General features: G+C 34.3%; 1 protein-coding gene across 2 annotated transcripts in view; it reads left to right on the top strand.

The window, feature by feature from the left end:
- Positions 1-16,743, top strand: part of Dscam4 (Down syndrome cell adhesion molecule 4) — a 585,723-nt gene that overhangs the window by 521,143 nt on the left and 47,837 nt on the right. For both annotated transcript variants that reach the window (XM_074180747.1, XM_074180746.1), the window contains exons 12-15: positions 3,065-3,238; positions 3,314-3,461; positions 8,307-8,587; positions 15,377-15,544. In XM_074180747.1, the coding sequence (XP_074036848.1) occupies positions 3,065-3,238; positions 3,314-3,461; positions 8,307-8,587; positions 15,377-15,544 (771 nt within the window). The remainder of the gene's footprint in view (positions 1-3,064; positions 3,239-3,313; positions 3,462-8,306; positions 8,588-15,376; positions 15,545-16,743) is intronic.

Below are 16,743 nucleotides of genomic sequence, written 5' to 3'. Positions count from 1 at the left end.
ATATATATATATGTACATATATATTGCTGTGTTCGCACTGGTCACTTAGAGCTGAACACAGCAAGCATAGAGCTAATGACAAGACTTGGGGGCGTGCTTATTAATTTTTGAGAGGTTTAAGAATGAAAGTAATTATAGTAGGTAGGTACCAAATAAATTAACAATATTAATAAAAAACACAATAGAAGCTTTCGCTTCTAATGGGAAGCGTCTTCAGGGCCTATAATTTATTGTGTTGTCAGTTTTATCGCCATTGAAAAAATCACAAATCACACAGTAAAAATGAGTCAAAACAATAAAATGAACATATTAATTGACGAAGAGAGTTAAACATGTATAGGATTACTTTGGATTTGACAAATGTCATACCTTCACATAAATGTCATTTTTCAATGGGTATGATGATTTCATAATCTTAGACTTTAAAGAAAGAGTTATTGATTGATACAATTTCCATTATTATTATGTTTTTAATGTAGTTCCAGTTAGTTACTGTATGTACCGCTGAGATTATCAATGTAAGTTTCATTATTCATACAAACAGAAGACTTATTAATTTCAACCATTTCAAGAACAAGGCGTTTAGAAATATTTTTTTCTGTGTATAAAACTTTGTTATTAGAGTAATTTGGTGTATGTCCTATTTCTATAGAATATTGTGCTAATGCGAATGATTTCTTATTAAGCTTTATATCACTTTCATGTGAAGTTATTCTATCATTAAAAATTCTAGATGTTGTTCCAATATAATCCAAGTTACAATTGTTACAAGGAATGTTATAAATCACATTTTAGTTGTAGGTATCCGTTTCATCTTTCAATTTAGTATTCAAATTCTTTATAGTTTTAATATTTTTTGGCATATTTTATCCAATGGGAAACAGTTTTATGATATTTGAAGATATATTTCCAAGGTTAGGTATAGATTTATAAGAAACATTGATAAGTAAACTATCATTACATACATTTCTGTCGATTACATCGGAATTTGTATTACTGCCAGTATTGAAAATCATTTCATTGAGAAGTTTTCTGGGATGAGAATTTTCGATCAATATGTCTCTAAGAAGTCTGAGATTTTTTTGCTTGAGGGAAGGGTGTACTAATTTTTCTATTATTTTTTTCAAACAGAGTATTAAATTGATGTTAACTGATTTTTTATGAAAAAATAGTGATTGATATATCTTCCTGAATTATTAGGTTTGATATACCAATCAGTAATCAAGGAGTTATCAGTTTTACGGATAACTCTTGTATCAAGAAAAGGAAGGGTCTAATTTTTTTTTTCGATAGTGAATTGTAATTTTTATCATATCTATCAACAACATAATGAATTTCATTAGATTCGTCATAAGCTATTGCACAAATGACATCGTCAACGTATTTCTTTAAAAATGAAATTTCAAAATTTAGTTTGGGAAGTATGTTTTCAAAAATATCGTCCATTACGTATTGAGCTACAATAGTAGAAATAGTAACTCCCAATTGCTGTATCAAGAATTTGTTTATAGTATCTACCGTGTTGGGAATCACACGTTAATAAGTGAGACCTCGTTAGTCCTTAGCTCGCACAAGTTTCTCCTCAACTTCTGAGAATTGAGGATGAAATTAATTAGTTCAATAATTTTTTTTTGTTGTATTGAACATTTTTCATTTATATCATTCAATCTTTTGATTACACTTTTCTCCACTAAATTCTTGGTATATTGCTGGAAAGTGAAATCACATCAAGGCTGATCAGAATAGAATCTGGAAGTAATGATTTTTCATTTATAAAATTGTGAAAATCGAAAGAATCCTTAATATAGAATTCATTTCCATAATTATAAGCATCAGTGAGATTTTTTGTGACCATTTGGGCAATTTTGCTATTTGGAGCATCAGTGAAAGAAATAATGGGTCTCAGTTTCAAATTAGGTTTATGTATTTTAAGGAGTCCATAATATTTGGGTGATATCATGTACATGAAATCATGTACATTTTTGCTTCTTCTTCTGATATCATTTTAAACTTTTTCAAAGCTGTGATGATTTTATTTGCCTTCTCTTGTATTGTTGAAACAGGATCTTTATTAAGTTTGACATAAGACTCACTATCATTAATAATCGCAAAAGATTTCTCAATATAATCGGATTTTTTCATAATTACTGTTGCGTTGCCTTTATCACATCTTGTATCGAGTATCAATTCTGAATGATTCTTCAAAAATGTTACGGCTGCTGATTCGAAGCCATTTTCAAAAATCACTTGGAACTGAATTTACGTGACTCGAGGACGAGGTTGCAATCTCCCTTGCCCCCAAGTCTCGTCATTAGCTCTATGCTTAATGTGTTCAGCTCTAATATATATATATATATATATATATATATATATATATATATATATATATATATATATATATATATATAAAATCTGAAAGGTTAATGCAGTCAAGCTGCTGGAAAATAATTCCATGAAAATCAAAAAATAAATAGATAAGTACTCTTTGATCATTCCCATATTCCACTTATGTTTCGCTTGCGTTTACGCAGCTATTTTTATCAAGTACTTTCTTGGTTTTTTCTCATTTTGTCTTCAATCGAGGACCGCCTGCCCGGTACTGACGATGCCCAATAGGCTGAAACAGCTGTATACCGGTGGCTCTTATATATATATATATATATATATATATATATATATATATATATATATATATATATATATATATATATATATATATGATGAACATGACAAATTGAAACAACGCTATTTAGTATTGGTTTTGGTAACATCTTATTACTTGTTTGCAGTGAAAACTGTGGTAAAATAACGAAATTTCTTATTTTGTAGCCGATATTCAGATGCCAAAGCTATTTTCTTTAATGAATCAACATAATTCCCTAGTTTATTTTGATATGCGGGGTTTGATCCCATGTATGGCGTCTTTGTAAGAGGGTAATTTTTTTTTTATTGGTTCTCTAACTTTTTCAATTCTATTTCTTGAATACATTCTATGGCATCCTATTTTCCCACTTATTTCATTACCCAATTATTTAGAATGTAACGTCTGGATATTCTCATACAGGGGAACAACCAGGTGAATATAAAGATTTCCTCTTCGAACCAAACGCTCAGCAGTACCAAAACGGATCTCTAGTTTTCTTACAAATTTCGAAAGAGAACGAAGGACAATATCTATGTGAAGCTAAAAACAATATAGAATCTGGAGTCAGTAAAGTTATATTCCTGAGGGTAAATGGTGAGTCAATTCATCGATATTAATTCGTTTTCATAGTTAGTTAGAATAATTAATATTTTTCATCTTGTTTTCCAGCTCCGGCTCACTTCCCACAAAAATCTAAACAAGTACAGGTAGTGAAAGGGGAGCCAGCACATCTACAATGTTCAGCTTTGGGAGATACTCCTATGGAAATAACATGGAAAGTTGGCGGTCAGCAAATTTCGAAAGATGGCGATCAAAGGTTAGAAATGACATCTCAGAAATGATGTTTTTTGATCAATCCTTTGCTTATATCGAAACTATCATGTGTCTCACAGTAGAAATTCATGGAATTTTTTATTAATAATAAAGAGTCCTTTGATGATCAGAATAAAAAAACAATATTTTAAAGGAAATTCAAACGTTATGTAATTACTGATTTGTAATTAAAAACCCAAAAGTTAATATGATTTTCCAATTGTCGTGGTGGACCAACCTTGTCCTGTATATGATCATGTAATAATAGGTATCTATGCGTAAAAGAGAAACAGATGGAAATTGAAGAGTTTTCAAAGTTTTGTAAAAGCCTATTTTTCCTGTATAAATACTACCACAAAAGCGATTTTTCAGGTTATATCTTGAAATTATTTAGAACTATCATTTAGAGAAATATGTGAATTCCGGCACCAAACTCAGTGAAAACTTTTCGTCACCCATAATGAGATTCGATATTTCTCATTCCACTGAAATAATGCCTCAGCGAGTGATTTTGTAAAAAAAAATAATCTGTAACGCTTTTAATTACGTCAACGAAATATATGACGTTCTTTGACGGAACGGACTGGATCTCGGGAGTCATCCATGTAAGTTTTAAGTGACACAAGGCACCACTATACCGGGCAGCTACAGTGGAGAAACGGTAATCTAGAAGCCAGAAAGTCAGATTTTATTTGACTTTACTGTGAATTCAACCTGTTTACCAGTTACGAAGATGTTCCACTATTAAAAAAAACAAACATATTGATTCTACATCTCTATTCACATAAAACCACTATCATAAATTTTCAATCAACTACTCACAGTGGCGGAAAGGAGCATGCAATGATGTTAGTAAAACAAACGTTACTGAGGCTCGAATTGGTGGGAGTGCGGCAAAAGCGTCTCAGGCTACGATGATGATATCGACCAGCGGGCCATGGAAGCAAAACTTTACGAAACTGCAAAGCGCCGTACTTTAATCAATCCGAGTCAGTTTTGATAACCTCGGTACCTATAAGTTGACCCCAGTGAATATTCACAAAGGTCCAGAAGCGTAGAGGATTGGAAGAAAAAAGATAGGCAGAACCAAGTAGATATCCACAATGGTTCCAAAGGAAAGAGAAGCAAGGCCAAGTGGCAATAGACAATGGTCTCGAAACGTAGACGAGAGAAATCCACAAAGGCCTTGGTACTTGGAGAAGCAGAAAGAAAGACAAGCAGAAAGCAGTGTTGGAGTAAAAAAAGGAATTCGTCTCTTTGCTACTGCTAAAGAAGAAACACTCTCAATAAATCATACATTGAGTGCCAGTGTAACACACTGTTTATCACTAATGAATATTTATCGAAGTTATATCGTGAATGCACCAAGTTTTGCTAATCAACTATACTGATAAATAATTCGATGAAATTTGGAGGTTATGTTTTGACAATTTTAAAATTGCACGCATTTTGGTTGAGTGAGATTGGTGTGCAAGATTGATATGTTGAGATGTTGAAAAAGTTGAATGTTTGAAATTACCTTTCAAATACATTGATTTTGACAGCGTTGCTTTTAAGCACCCATTTTTTTTCTGTCATTCAATATATATACAGGCCGTTTCTTGTATCATGTGGTAACATTGCTATATTCTAAACTGTAACAGATACGAAGACTGGTAAATGGGAAAAAAGGTAACTGTCATCGGGAACAATACAATTGTCGAAGAAAATGTATGAGGTACTCCCTTTTTTCGTTTTTATCGAATGGAATTGTTATTTCGGAGAATATCAAAAAATGGAAAGACAAAATATATTCGAAATGTACTATGACGATGTAATAATTAATATTTGACAAAACGTTTCGTGTCAACATGGCCACTATCAACTTTTTTTCAAATACGGACCTGCCTTTTCCATAACAGATATTGATATAGTAATAGTTCACAATCCTAGGGTTTATCACATTTGATATTTTATAGCGTTTCATTTGAAATAACTACCATCATACGTGATAACAATTTTAAATTACGGTCCTGTCGTTATTTCTTTTGTAAATTGATTTCTTCAAAATATAATTCAGACAACCAAATGAATTCGACAGGTAGGTACCCTAACACAATGAAAATTGGTACCTTTTGGAAATTTTTGTATTGCCGTAATCCTTCTTTCTAGGCTTATCCTTAATTAATTATAATTCGTAATATTTTTATAATTATCAATCTTGGACGTAACGAAAATATCAGTTTTTGGTCAAAATTCGATTGTTATATAATTTGGTATGATCAAATAGCATCTCAGTTCATTTACCATCTTAAACGCGTAGGCTTTGCTTGTTTTCTATGACAGGAAAACTGAATGCTTTGTTGATATCTGTTAAGAACTGTCAGACGTTTATGAACATATCAAAGATGTATTCAAATTATGAAAGGACTGATATGCTAATTAGTTATGCAAAATCAAATAGACATCCTCTTTTGGCAAGGAATATGTATGTTGAGTTATACCCGAACCGTCGTATTCCGAACATCCAAATGTTCAGACGATTAGAAAGAAATTTGAGGGACTATGGTGCATTTGACAGACAGAAAACAAGGAAATGTGTGGTTACTGGAAGTGTGGGAAATCAAATGAATGTTGTATTTAGTATTGACCAGTTACAAAAATTATGCTTATCAAGATTGTTCTTTACGAGAAATTGCCCACTCAATGGGGATTTCTGTAAAATCCACCAGAACTATTTTGAAAACGAACAAATAATATGAATGCTACAGGATACGAAAAGTTCCTCACCTCAATGAAAAGGATCACGGAAAGAGGGTACGATTTGCGAAGTGGTTAACATGTAGAAATAAGGAAGTTGGAAATATTTGTAAAAAAAGTAATATAGACGGACGAATTAAAATTCACCAACAATGGTTGGTTTAACAGAAATATCCATTTTAGGTGGAATAATACAAAAGAACATTTACATAGGTAAACCAATTTCCAAAAAAGGTTCGGAATAAATGTTTGGTTGGGAATTGTGGGAACAAACATCCTTGGCCCTTCCTTTTACAATGATCATTTGAATGGTGACATGTATCTTCATTTCTTATTCAATGAATTCGATGGTTACTTAGATGAATTGCCACTGAATATCCGCCATGAAATACAATATTTTCAACAAGACGGCGCTCCTCTCTATAATGCAGCAATAATGAAGGAACATTTAGATACAATATTCCCAAGAAAATGGATTGGAAACAACGGACCAATTAACTGGCCAATTAACTGGTCGATCCCCAGATCTTACTCCTTTAGATTTTTTGTCTAGGGTTACATAAAGGATAAAGTTTTTACAACACCAAGTACTGATATCGACCATCTCAATAAAAAAATTAGAGACGCATATACCAGTATTACACCTATTATGCTAGAAAACTCTCACAAAAATTGTCTGGACCGACAACTTATGTGCATTCAACAAAGAGGTCGCCAATTCGAGCATTCAGTATAGTTTGCCATGTAGCTTTGATTTTCCGTATTGGTTTCATTTTTCCTAAAAGTTCATGATAAAATAAATTGTTTTTCTGTTTGATTGTTGTCACTGATGATGGTGGTTATTTCAAATGAAACGCTATTAAAATATCCAATGTGATATACCCTTGGATTGTGAATTTATCGTTTTATCAATATCTGTAATAAAAAAGACAGGTCCGTATTAAAAACAAAGTTGATGGTGGCCATGTTGACACGAAAAGTTTTATCAAATATTCATTATTACATCGTCATAGTACACTTCGAATACAATAACATTTTTCTTTTTTTATATTCTCCGAAATAACAATTCCATTCGAAAAACACAATAAACGGCATTTTCTGTTTTCGCCGTATAACTCGGGAAAGATGAGATTCCCCGTAAATTTTCTTCGACCATTATATTGTTCTCGATGACAGTTACATTCAATCGTCTTCGTATCTGTTACGGTTTAGGAGATAGCAATGTTACCACATGATAAAAGAATCAGCCTGTATATTCATTGGTTGTGAAACTCTTTAAAAAAACAATCATTAATAATGAAGATAATGATTTCGTTGTTGGTCATTCACAACTATCCATTTCTTATCCCTCCGGAAATTTCTCTTCAAACTAATTCTGTGCTTCTCAGAATTGAAATATTCTATTTTCTTTACTGGCACCGAAATTACTCGAGTAATTTTCTGAAAAAATAGATGAACAGTTTTTTCGAACATTTTAACAAATATGCAAATATTTTCGCTGATTTTGTTGCCCCAAGCATCGTTATGAATGGTCCAGAACCACCAAATCTTTCTCAGGATAGAATATTTTTGATGAATTCAATGTCGCCGGTCTGTTTTGTTTTGTTTCTTCATTGGATTGACTGCAAAAGTTATAATGTAAAGTATTTCTTATACTTCTTATAAGTCGGTTCTTATACTTCATTTTTTACAATCGAGAACAGCACTTTTTGTCTTTGTGATATTGATCGATGTTGAAGGTCAGGTCCAGGAATATAGATCTGAACACATTCCGAAGTTCACGTTTATAATATAATAAATCGTTCAGTAGGTTATTTATCTGTTCAAATAAAACATCAAGATATCACAACTTCGAACGCAGGAGGTCAAATAATTACAACAAATGAAATGATTTGTATTCATTTGAATTTTCTCAGCCACCTGTAGGAAGCGATAATCATGAGACACACTCTTCACGTAAATTCAAATCCAAATACCAAAACCTCAAGCTCAATATAACTTTATTTGTCTCTACAGTTCATGAATAATAAATACCTACTCTAATATTTCATCAAATTATTATTATACTGTTTTCCATCAATATGCATAGTCTCATCACTTCTCTCTCTAGATATTCAGTACGCGAGCAAATGCTGGCGGAAGGAATGGTGTCAGAGTTGGGAATAGAGCGAAGCATAAGACAGGACACCGGTATTTTCATATGCTCAGCGACGAACGCATACGGCACTGACGATATGAATATTCAGTTGATCGTGCAAGAAATTCCTGAACCGCCGAGAAACGTTCGAGTGATGGATCAGTTCTCACGCTCCCTAGGAGTTTCTTGGACTCAACCGTACGCCGGAAATAGTCCCATTACGAGCTATATCGTTCAGTATAAGTCAGGAGCAGGTAAGTTTAACGATTTTCCAATGAATTAATCAATAATAACGTGAAAGTATTTCAAATTCACTGACGTAACTAATACGATTATCTTTTGAGATGCCAATTTGCTTGACGTACATGGATAGTATTATCCAAATTGTGTGCGGAATTCCTTTTTTCATTCAAAGCACAGATTTTCTGCCATTCCATTCCTCATAAGATCTCTCAGAATATGATAGATATCTAACTAAATAAGTGCAAAACATTTAAGGAGGTGATTCCTCATCAAAAAAAAGATAGGATCTTTCATATAAAGAAAGGGGGTACATAAAATTTGTATAACAATTTTTTTCACAAGCACTAAAAAAGTTACAATATTGAAATTAACCTGACGTTTTGTTTGGTTTATCCCATGATTGTAAGGGGTGGAAAACGCAACCCCTAAAATGTATTTCCAATGTAACTTTTTGTCTTATTATTTGTTTACTATTTAAAATTTCATTTTCGATACCCTGTTTCACTCTAAACAAAAAAAAAATGTCTCCTGGGTTTTTTGCCCAAAATGAACCAGTTCGCAGCAAAAAAATATTTTAGGAACAACTACAGAGATACATCGTCATAAATGCGAAAATACGAAACTAATCTATCTAGTAGGTCGCTATTAGCGATAGTGACAATTAAATTGGTATGACGCTGTCAGTTCAGGAATTTTTGAAATTCAATTAATACTAATTGTGTGTTGTTGTTCTGTTCTTAATTTGTTACTTTAATAATTCACTTGTTTTGTTAGAAGCTCCTAGAAGATATGCTGAAATGTATCCTCAACGGCAGCATCCTTCACATAGAATATTTGCTCGACTTCATCAACGATTACGAGAATATTGTTCATTCGACAAAAGAACGCAGGATTGTGGTCGCCATCGAGAAGTACGAACACCACAGCTTGAAGAAGCAGTACTTAATTTGATTGAAGAACAACCTACTACATGTACTAGAAATATTGCTTTTCAGCTAAATGTTGATCATATGACTGTATTTCGAATATTAAAGGAACAACTCTCATACCCTCACCATCTGCAACGAGTACAGACACTATTACCGCGAGACTTTCCGAACTGTCTTGAATTTTGCAATTGGATGCTAGAAATTATTAGAAGAAATTGTGACTTTCTGAAGACGATAGAATTCACAGAAGAATGTAGTTTTTCTCGGGACGAAATTATCAATTTTCATAATTACCACATATGGGCTGATAAAAACCCTCACGCTATTTTCGAAACTAACCATCAAAAACAGTTTTCTGTTAACGTGTGGCTCGGAGTTATTGGGGATGATTTAATTAGGCCTCATTTTCTAGCTCCTCGATTAAATGGTGAGGCATACGTTCAATTCTTAAGAGAAGTGCATCCAGTACTACTGGAGGAAGTTCCTTTGGGCGTCAGAAGGGATATGTTTTTTATGCATAATGGGGCTTCCACCCATTTTAGTCAAGTAGCACGTCAGCATTCAACTGAAACATATGCAAATCAGTGGATAGGTCGAGGAGGACCACAGAACTGGCCCGCTCGATCCCCGGATCTCAATCCTTTCGATTTCCCTATTTGGGGCCATTTACAGCATTTGGTTTATCGTATCAGAGAGACTCCAGGAATATTTGAGCGAATACGTGACTCAATGCGCCGACGTCTAGACGCATGCGTAATGTCTGAAGGAAGACATATTGAACATTTACTATGATTTCTACATGTTGTGTGATTTGTTATTAATAAATTAGTTTCGTTCATTACCCTTCAACCGTTCAATGCAGGTACTAACTGCAAAATAACAATAAATCCAGTTCGCATTTATGACGATGTATCTCTGTAGTTGTTCGTAAAATAATTTTTTGCTGCGAACTGGTTTATTTTGGGCAAAAAACCCAAAGAGACATTTTTTGTTAAGAATGAAACAGGCTATAGGAAATAAATTTTTAAGTGGTAAACAAATAATAAGACAAAAAGTTACATTGGAAATAAATTTAAGGGGTAGCGTTTTCCACCCCTCACAACCATGGGGTAAACCAAATAAATTACTGGCAAAATGTCTTTTTGGTAGTACAAAACGTCAGGTTGATTTCACTATTGTAACTTTTTCAGTGCTTGTGGAAAAAATTGTTTTATGTACCCCCTTTAAGGGGCTGTATCTTAACAAGGAATGATCCAATGAAGTTTCTTTGTAAGAAAAATCCTATCTATTTTTCGATTAGGAATCACCTTCTTGAATGTTTTACACTTATTCAGTTACACCCTGTATAATATGATAAGCTCTTGGTGTCCTCATACAAATCGTTTTTAAACCAACGTATGAATCAATTTCACAAGCACTGCTCCGATCAACAGAACCAAGCACTCGTATTGACGTGCGTTTCATCATTGAAGTTAACATCATCAGGAAATGAGCTGCCTTTTATTAATTTTGCCTATTTGTATGCAACAGGATTGACACCCAAATGATTGGTTCATGAATAGTGAACACACAGCCGCTTTTGTGATACCTTCTTCACTGATTTTCAAAGGTATACAAAGGTTTAGTGCCATTTGTTAGAATTTTGCGCGATCTTCATTCATTGAGTGGCAACTAGTTATACTAGACTTTTCTGGTCTACGAAATCGAATACGTTTTGTGCTTTTCAACGATTTCAAATAGTTCGTCTAGTCTTACTTGGCATTTCTTTTCACAATCCTCGCATCTAATTTCCAAAATATCTGACTTTGCAGTTTGTGTTCTTGTCATCAGGATCGCCTGTTACTTGTTGTTCATACCAAACTAAATATAAATAACTTATCGAAAAGTTGAAAATGTACGAAGTCATTTATATTTGCAGAATACTCATTACTTAAATCACAACCCACTTCATCCAAATCAGCATGCATATACTCCGGGAGGGTCTACTGATTCTGCCCTACACCATGTGGTTGGCAGAATCGTGAGATCAATGGACAACAAAGAATCCACCCTGGGTATATTCATAGAAATCGAGGGAGCGTTTGATAAAACAACCTTTCCAACAATTACCCATCAACTACACTCCAGGAATGTTCCCCTGGTAGTAGGAGAATGGATACTCAAGATGGTCTCTAGTAAAGTAATTAGTATTATTGTAGGAGCCATCACAGTGAAAGGACTGGTCATGAGGGGATGTCCACTGGGAGGGGTCTTATCGCTCCTTCTCTGGCACATAGTTCTGGACACCCTGATTAATCACCTTAACAAAAATGGATTCTACACAATTGCATACACAGATGACATAGTTATCTTGCAGACCGGCAAATTTGTAAACATACTGTGCGATAGAGCGCAGGATGGGCTCAAATTAATAGAAACATGGTGTAAGGAACACTCAGTGTCGATCAATCCCAAGAAGACTGAGATGGTCCTTTTCACCAGGAAAAGAAGTTTAACGGGCTTAATATCTCCCGAAATCTTCAAAAGCAAACTAAACTTCGCTGAAGTGGTAAAATACCTTGGTACTATCCTCGACAGTAAGCTAACATGGAACTCTCATCTACAGAGTAGAGCAAAAAGAGCATACGTGGCTCATAAGCAATGTCGGAGGACAGTGGGATGCGCATGGGGTTTTTCACCCCATGTGGTCACCTGGATCCATACTGCAATAATAAGACCTATGTTAACGTATGGAGCGATTGCATGGGGACCGAAAGTTCTACAAACAACGGCCATCCAAAAATTATACCAAATACAGCAACTGGCTTGTTTAAACATCACAGGAGCCATGAAAACAACACCAACCGCGGCAATGGAATTAATCACGGGTCTGACCCCTCTGGATCTGTACGTTAAAGAGGTTGCGTTAATGGCCATGGTACGATTGCGCACAGCTGGTGTGAACCTCGAAATAGGAATGGGTCAATTGAGGCTGGATCTGTAGCGAGAAGCGCTTACTGCGCAACCCCTGCTGCAGGCAACAAGCGATTCAATTGAATCCAGGTTTGTGTTTAATAAACCCTACAAAATGAAAATTAAGCGGAACATAGAGTCAGATGATACAAATGCAATACGGATTTATAAAGACTGCTCAAAAACCAAAGAAGGCTCAGGGTGTGGAGTGTACTCCAGATCACTAAGCCTAAGAATTAAGTGGGGAATGGGAGAAATACCAGCGTGGTCCAAACAGAACTGGCTGGTATCTCAATCGCCACAAAAGAAATAACCAAGAAAGGAATTTCTGGCAAAAACATAACAATCTGCACTGACAGCAGACTTCGCCCTATTAGCCTTGAACATACAACGTATAACATCAAGGCTAGTACTAGAGTGTCACCAAGATTCAGCCAAAGCCTCGGTAGATGATAACATCATCCTGAGGTGGGTTAATGGGCACGACAGGAGTGAAGGTAATCGCATTGCCGACTCTTTAGCCAAGGAAGCGACTGGTCTAAGAATTTTAGGACCTAGTGGCACCTACGGCCTGATGACTTCGACAATTGTGGAACTAGTCAAATGTTACACCCATGCTCAATCCTTAAAGAGATGGAACCAAACCAAATGGTGTAATCTTGCCAGGATCACCTTGGGCGACCCTGGGAAGCTGGCGCCAAATAAATATCTGGCAATGACCAGGAAAAATCTACGCCTAACAGTAAGATTTCTGACTGGCCACTGTCAACTAAGGAAACACCTCCATAATATGGGGCTAGTGGACACACCTCTATGCAGGATGTGTGAACAGGAAAATGAGACTGTCAGGCATGTCCTGTGCGAGTACCCGGAGTTATCGTCAATAAGAGAGTGTGTTCGGCGAGTCTTGGCCTACACCTGCCGATATAAAGGAGATGTCTCCCAGTTACCTATCCACCTTCCTAGAAAGGACAGGATGGACGATGACCTAGGAGGACAACTTCTCCGGAGGATGTACAATGGGTCACATGTGGCCTAAGTACTGTGGGCTTACACTGACCCTCGCTACTCCACAGGTACAGGATACTCGTTACTTAAAGCAATGTTCCTGATGAGATTTTACTCAATCATTTTCTCATTCATGGAAACGTAAAAACTTCATAAGGTTCAGTTCAGCCGATTTTGTTGGAGGCTATCAAGAGAACATCTTGTGGTACTGCTATTCCTTCTGCTGATATCAAATTGTAAACACTCAACATTTCTCATAACTAAGAGAACAAAGATTGATAGTTGCTCGCTATGCTCCATTCCATCTGTAAATCCAATATTCGCAGATTTGAAGTTGAGTCGAAACAAAATTCTCTTCCTCAGTTATTTTCGAACAAACAAATCCCAGTTTTCCTCCACATATCGCATCCAAGTTCATCGGAAATAATTCAATCCTAGTCAAAACCTGTTTATGCATAGATAGGTTGCGAAGGAAGATGGAGTTGTATCCTTTGTAGAAACAATGGTTGATCTGGTTACATGTTTTCAATCAAAATTTGTAATACGTATTTAGCTTCTATTGGGAATGAAATCTGTGTTATTTGCTTTTCACCGGTCTAAATGATGGATTATTTTCAAAAAGTTGGTGTAGCCGTCAATTGGATTCCATATCAAATGTATCACATGCTAGATCTGAATCTATGAATCCTTGTAACGTCAAATTGATATCTGCTGGTTAGTAATTTGAGATACCTATTCCATCATAATGTTTACCAGTTTATTTATCAAGTTTGTCTAACTCTACGTGGTGGATAATACACAGCAAGTACAATATCTGAATTACATCAGCTCAGACTTCCATCATCTAATATGATTCTACTATGAATCGAAATCTGAAAAAGAACAAATAGAATTAAAATGAATATCTGATATTATGAAATGAAACCTGGAATGAGAATACAATAATACGAATAAAATAATCAAGATACTCAATGGAAATGGCTATAGAGTAAAGAGAAATGAAAAAGATTAAAAATAAGCTAAAAATTCAAAATGAATTCAAAAATTGAAAAAGATCTCAAACCATATTTCTTCACGATGTTTCGATTGTCAGTATCCACAATCGAAACGTCGTGAATAAACTTGGTTGGGAATCTTTTTCAGTTTTTATTTTATTTTTTTTATTTTTTCTTATTTTCATTTTCATTATCTTTCATTTCTTCTCACTCTGTAGTCATTTTCATTTCGTATGTTGATTATTCTATTCGTTTTATTGTATTTTCATTTCTTTTCTTAATATAATTCACATTTCAGCTTTTCATTTTAATTTTATTTGTTTTTTCATAGATTTCGACTCATAGTAGAACTGATAAAATTCACGATGAAACCTTGTCAACTACTTTCAAACAAAAGTGCAATATCTGGTCAGGTTACAGTGGATAAATATAAAGAAAATCTCACTGCTTCAATATATTTTGAAAATTTCAGTGAAACATTTTAATTCTCACTAATTTCATAATTACTCTGTATAAATGTGCGTAGAAGCAGCGTATAACCTTCAACAATCAACATTCATATAATTTTCCATTTGGTCTCCGATGTTGATTATCATATTGAGAACATCTTTCAACCAAAATAATATTTCACTTTTTTTCATTATTTTTTTATAGTTGAAAAATTTCAGGGCCTTCGAATTTAATTCTTGTTCACATTTTCCCGATTTTTTCTTGTATCCATCCAGAAGTTTACCTTTCGTCTATTGAAGAGTGAATGCGTCATCTGAACGAGTCATTTGGTTGTTTTTCTTTTTTTTAAAAAAAAATTCGTCAGAATGGCAATGAAAAGTTGAAGAATAATGTTTCATTCATCATTCAATTTTCAATATAAATTTTCTTTCTCTTCCATTCATAAATAATCAATTTATTTTTATAGAAGCATGGTTGAATCAGCCAATGAAGGTGACTGTACCAGGCTCACAAACTACTACTACGCTTCAGAATTTACATCCGGCACAAGTTTATCATTTGAGGATATTGGCCGAAAACCGATTGGGATTGAGTGATCCTAGTCAAACAGTACAAGTCAGTACTCTAGAGGAAGGTAATAATGATTTTGAAATTATTGGTAAATTCGAAATCAAAGGATTGAAAAAATTGAATACAACTGGCCAATACTTGATGATCCATATCAACAAACTAATCAATACAGTTTATTGTATGATTTTCACTATAAAAGGGTTTTACATAAATCGCGACACATGTTTCGCTATACAATAGCTTCGTGTCGCGGTTTTGGTTTTTGTAAAACTCTTTTATAGTGAAAATCATATAATGAACTGTATTGATTAGTTTGATTGAAAAAATAATTTGGGAATTCACTGAATGTCTTCATCGGTAACGTATTTTTCTTGCTCAAGATTTAATAAGTTTATGCAAAAATTATCAAACATATGTCATTTTTTGTTGAGGAAATGAAAGTTTCTCATTGACCTTTTTGGAATTTCCACCCTTGTAATCTGAAGAAAATATATAATTGGGAACTTTATTAGATGTAAAATGGGCAAAACTTCTAGTTCACCCCAAAAAGTAACTGCATAAATTCAAGAATGGAAATTCACAAAGAAAAATATGCTGTTCGTCAATAATTCTCTTTTCAATAATTGTGTCTGAAGCTAGGAATTTCGTGGCTACTTATATTTTTGCTTCGGCGGCATGAACCCGAAGAGGAGAGGAGAAAATTTCATTTAGCTTATGAGAAATCGAACGGACTCAGCTACCCGTCTTGAAGAAAAACATGCAAAGTAGCAGAATTGCAATATTTCTTTCATTCTTTTATTCACGAGTATACTACATCTTATGATTCAAAAGTCAATCAACAACTTTGACATTCAAGAAGATAGGCTTTCACGGTCGGAGTCACCATTAGAGAAAACAAAATCTGACCGGGTCGATTGAAACGTTTCGTCTGCTACTGCCACAGATATCATCAGTGGTATATGCGTTGACTGTGAGGACGAAGATAGTATTTCGAAGTCTCAATAATGACTAACTGTCGTCTTCGTAGTCAACGCATATACCAGAAATGGCCAAGCTCCTTGAAAACCCGAGCCATTTTCTAAAATTTGAAATTTTTTGCGAAACGCAATTGAATGCGTGTTTAAAAGATATGCAAAAAAGATTGAAAAATTGTTTTTACAGAAATTATATATATTGAATGAAAGAACAACATATCTGTATTGAATTTCAATATTAAAAATTAGACACCTTTATTTTACTTATTTTGATAATTTTACTCTTTCG

Source organism: Leptinotarsa decemlineata, unplaced genomic scaffold (genome assembly GCF_025532065.1).
Source record: "Leptinotarsa decemlineata unplaced genomic scaffold, Ldec_3_MD MMD2_tig00026299_RagTag_RagTag, whole genome shotgun sequence".
NCBI lineage: Eukaryota > Metazoa > Arthropoda > Insecta > Coleoptera > Chrysomelidae > Leptinotarsa > Leptinotarsa decemlineata.
This window is presented reverse-complemented; position numbering and strand designations above follow the sequence as displayed.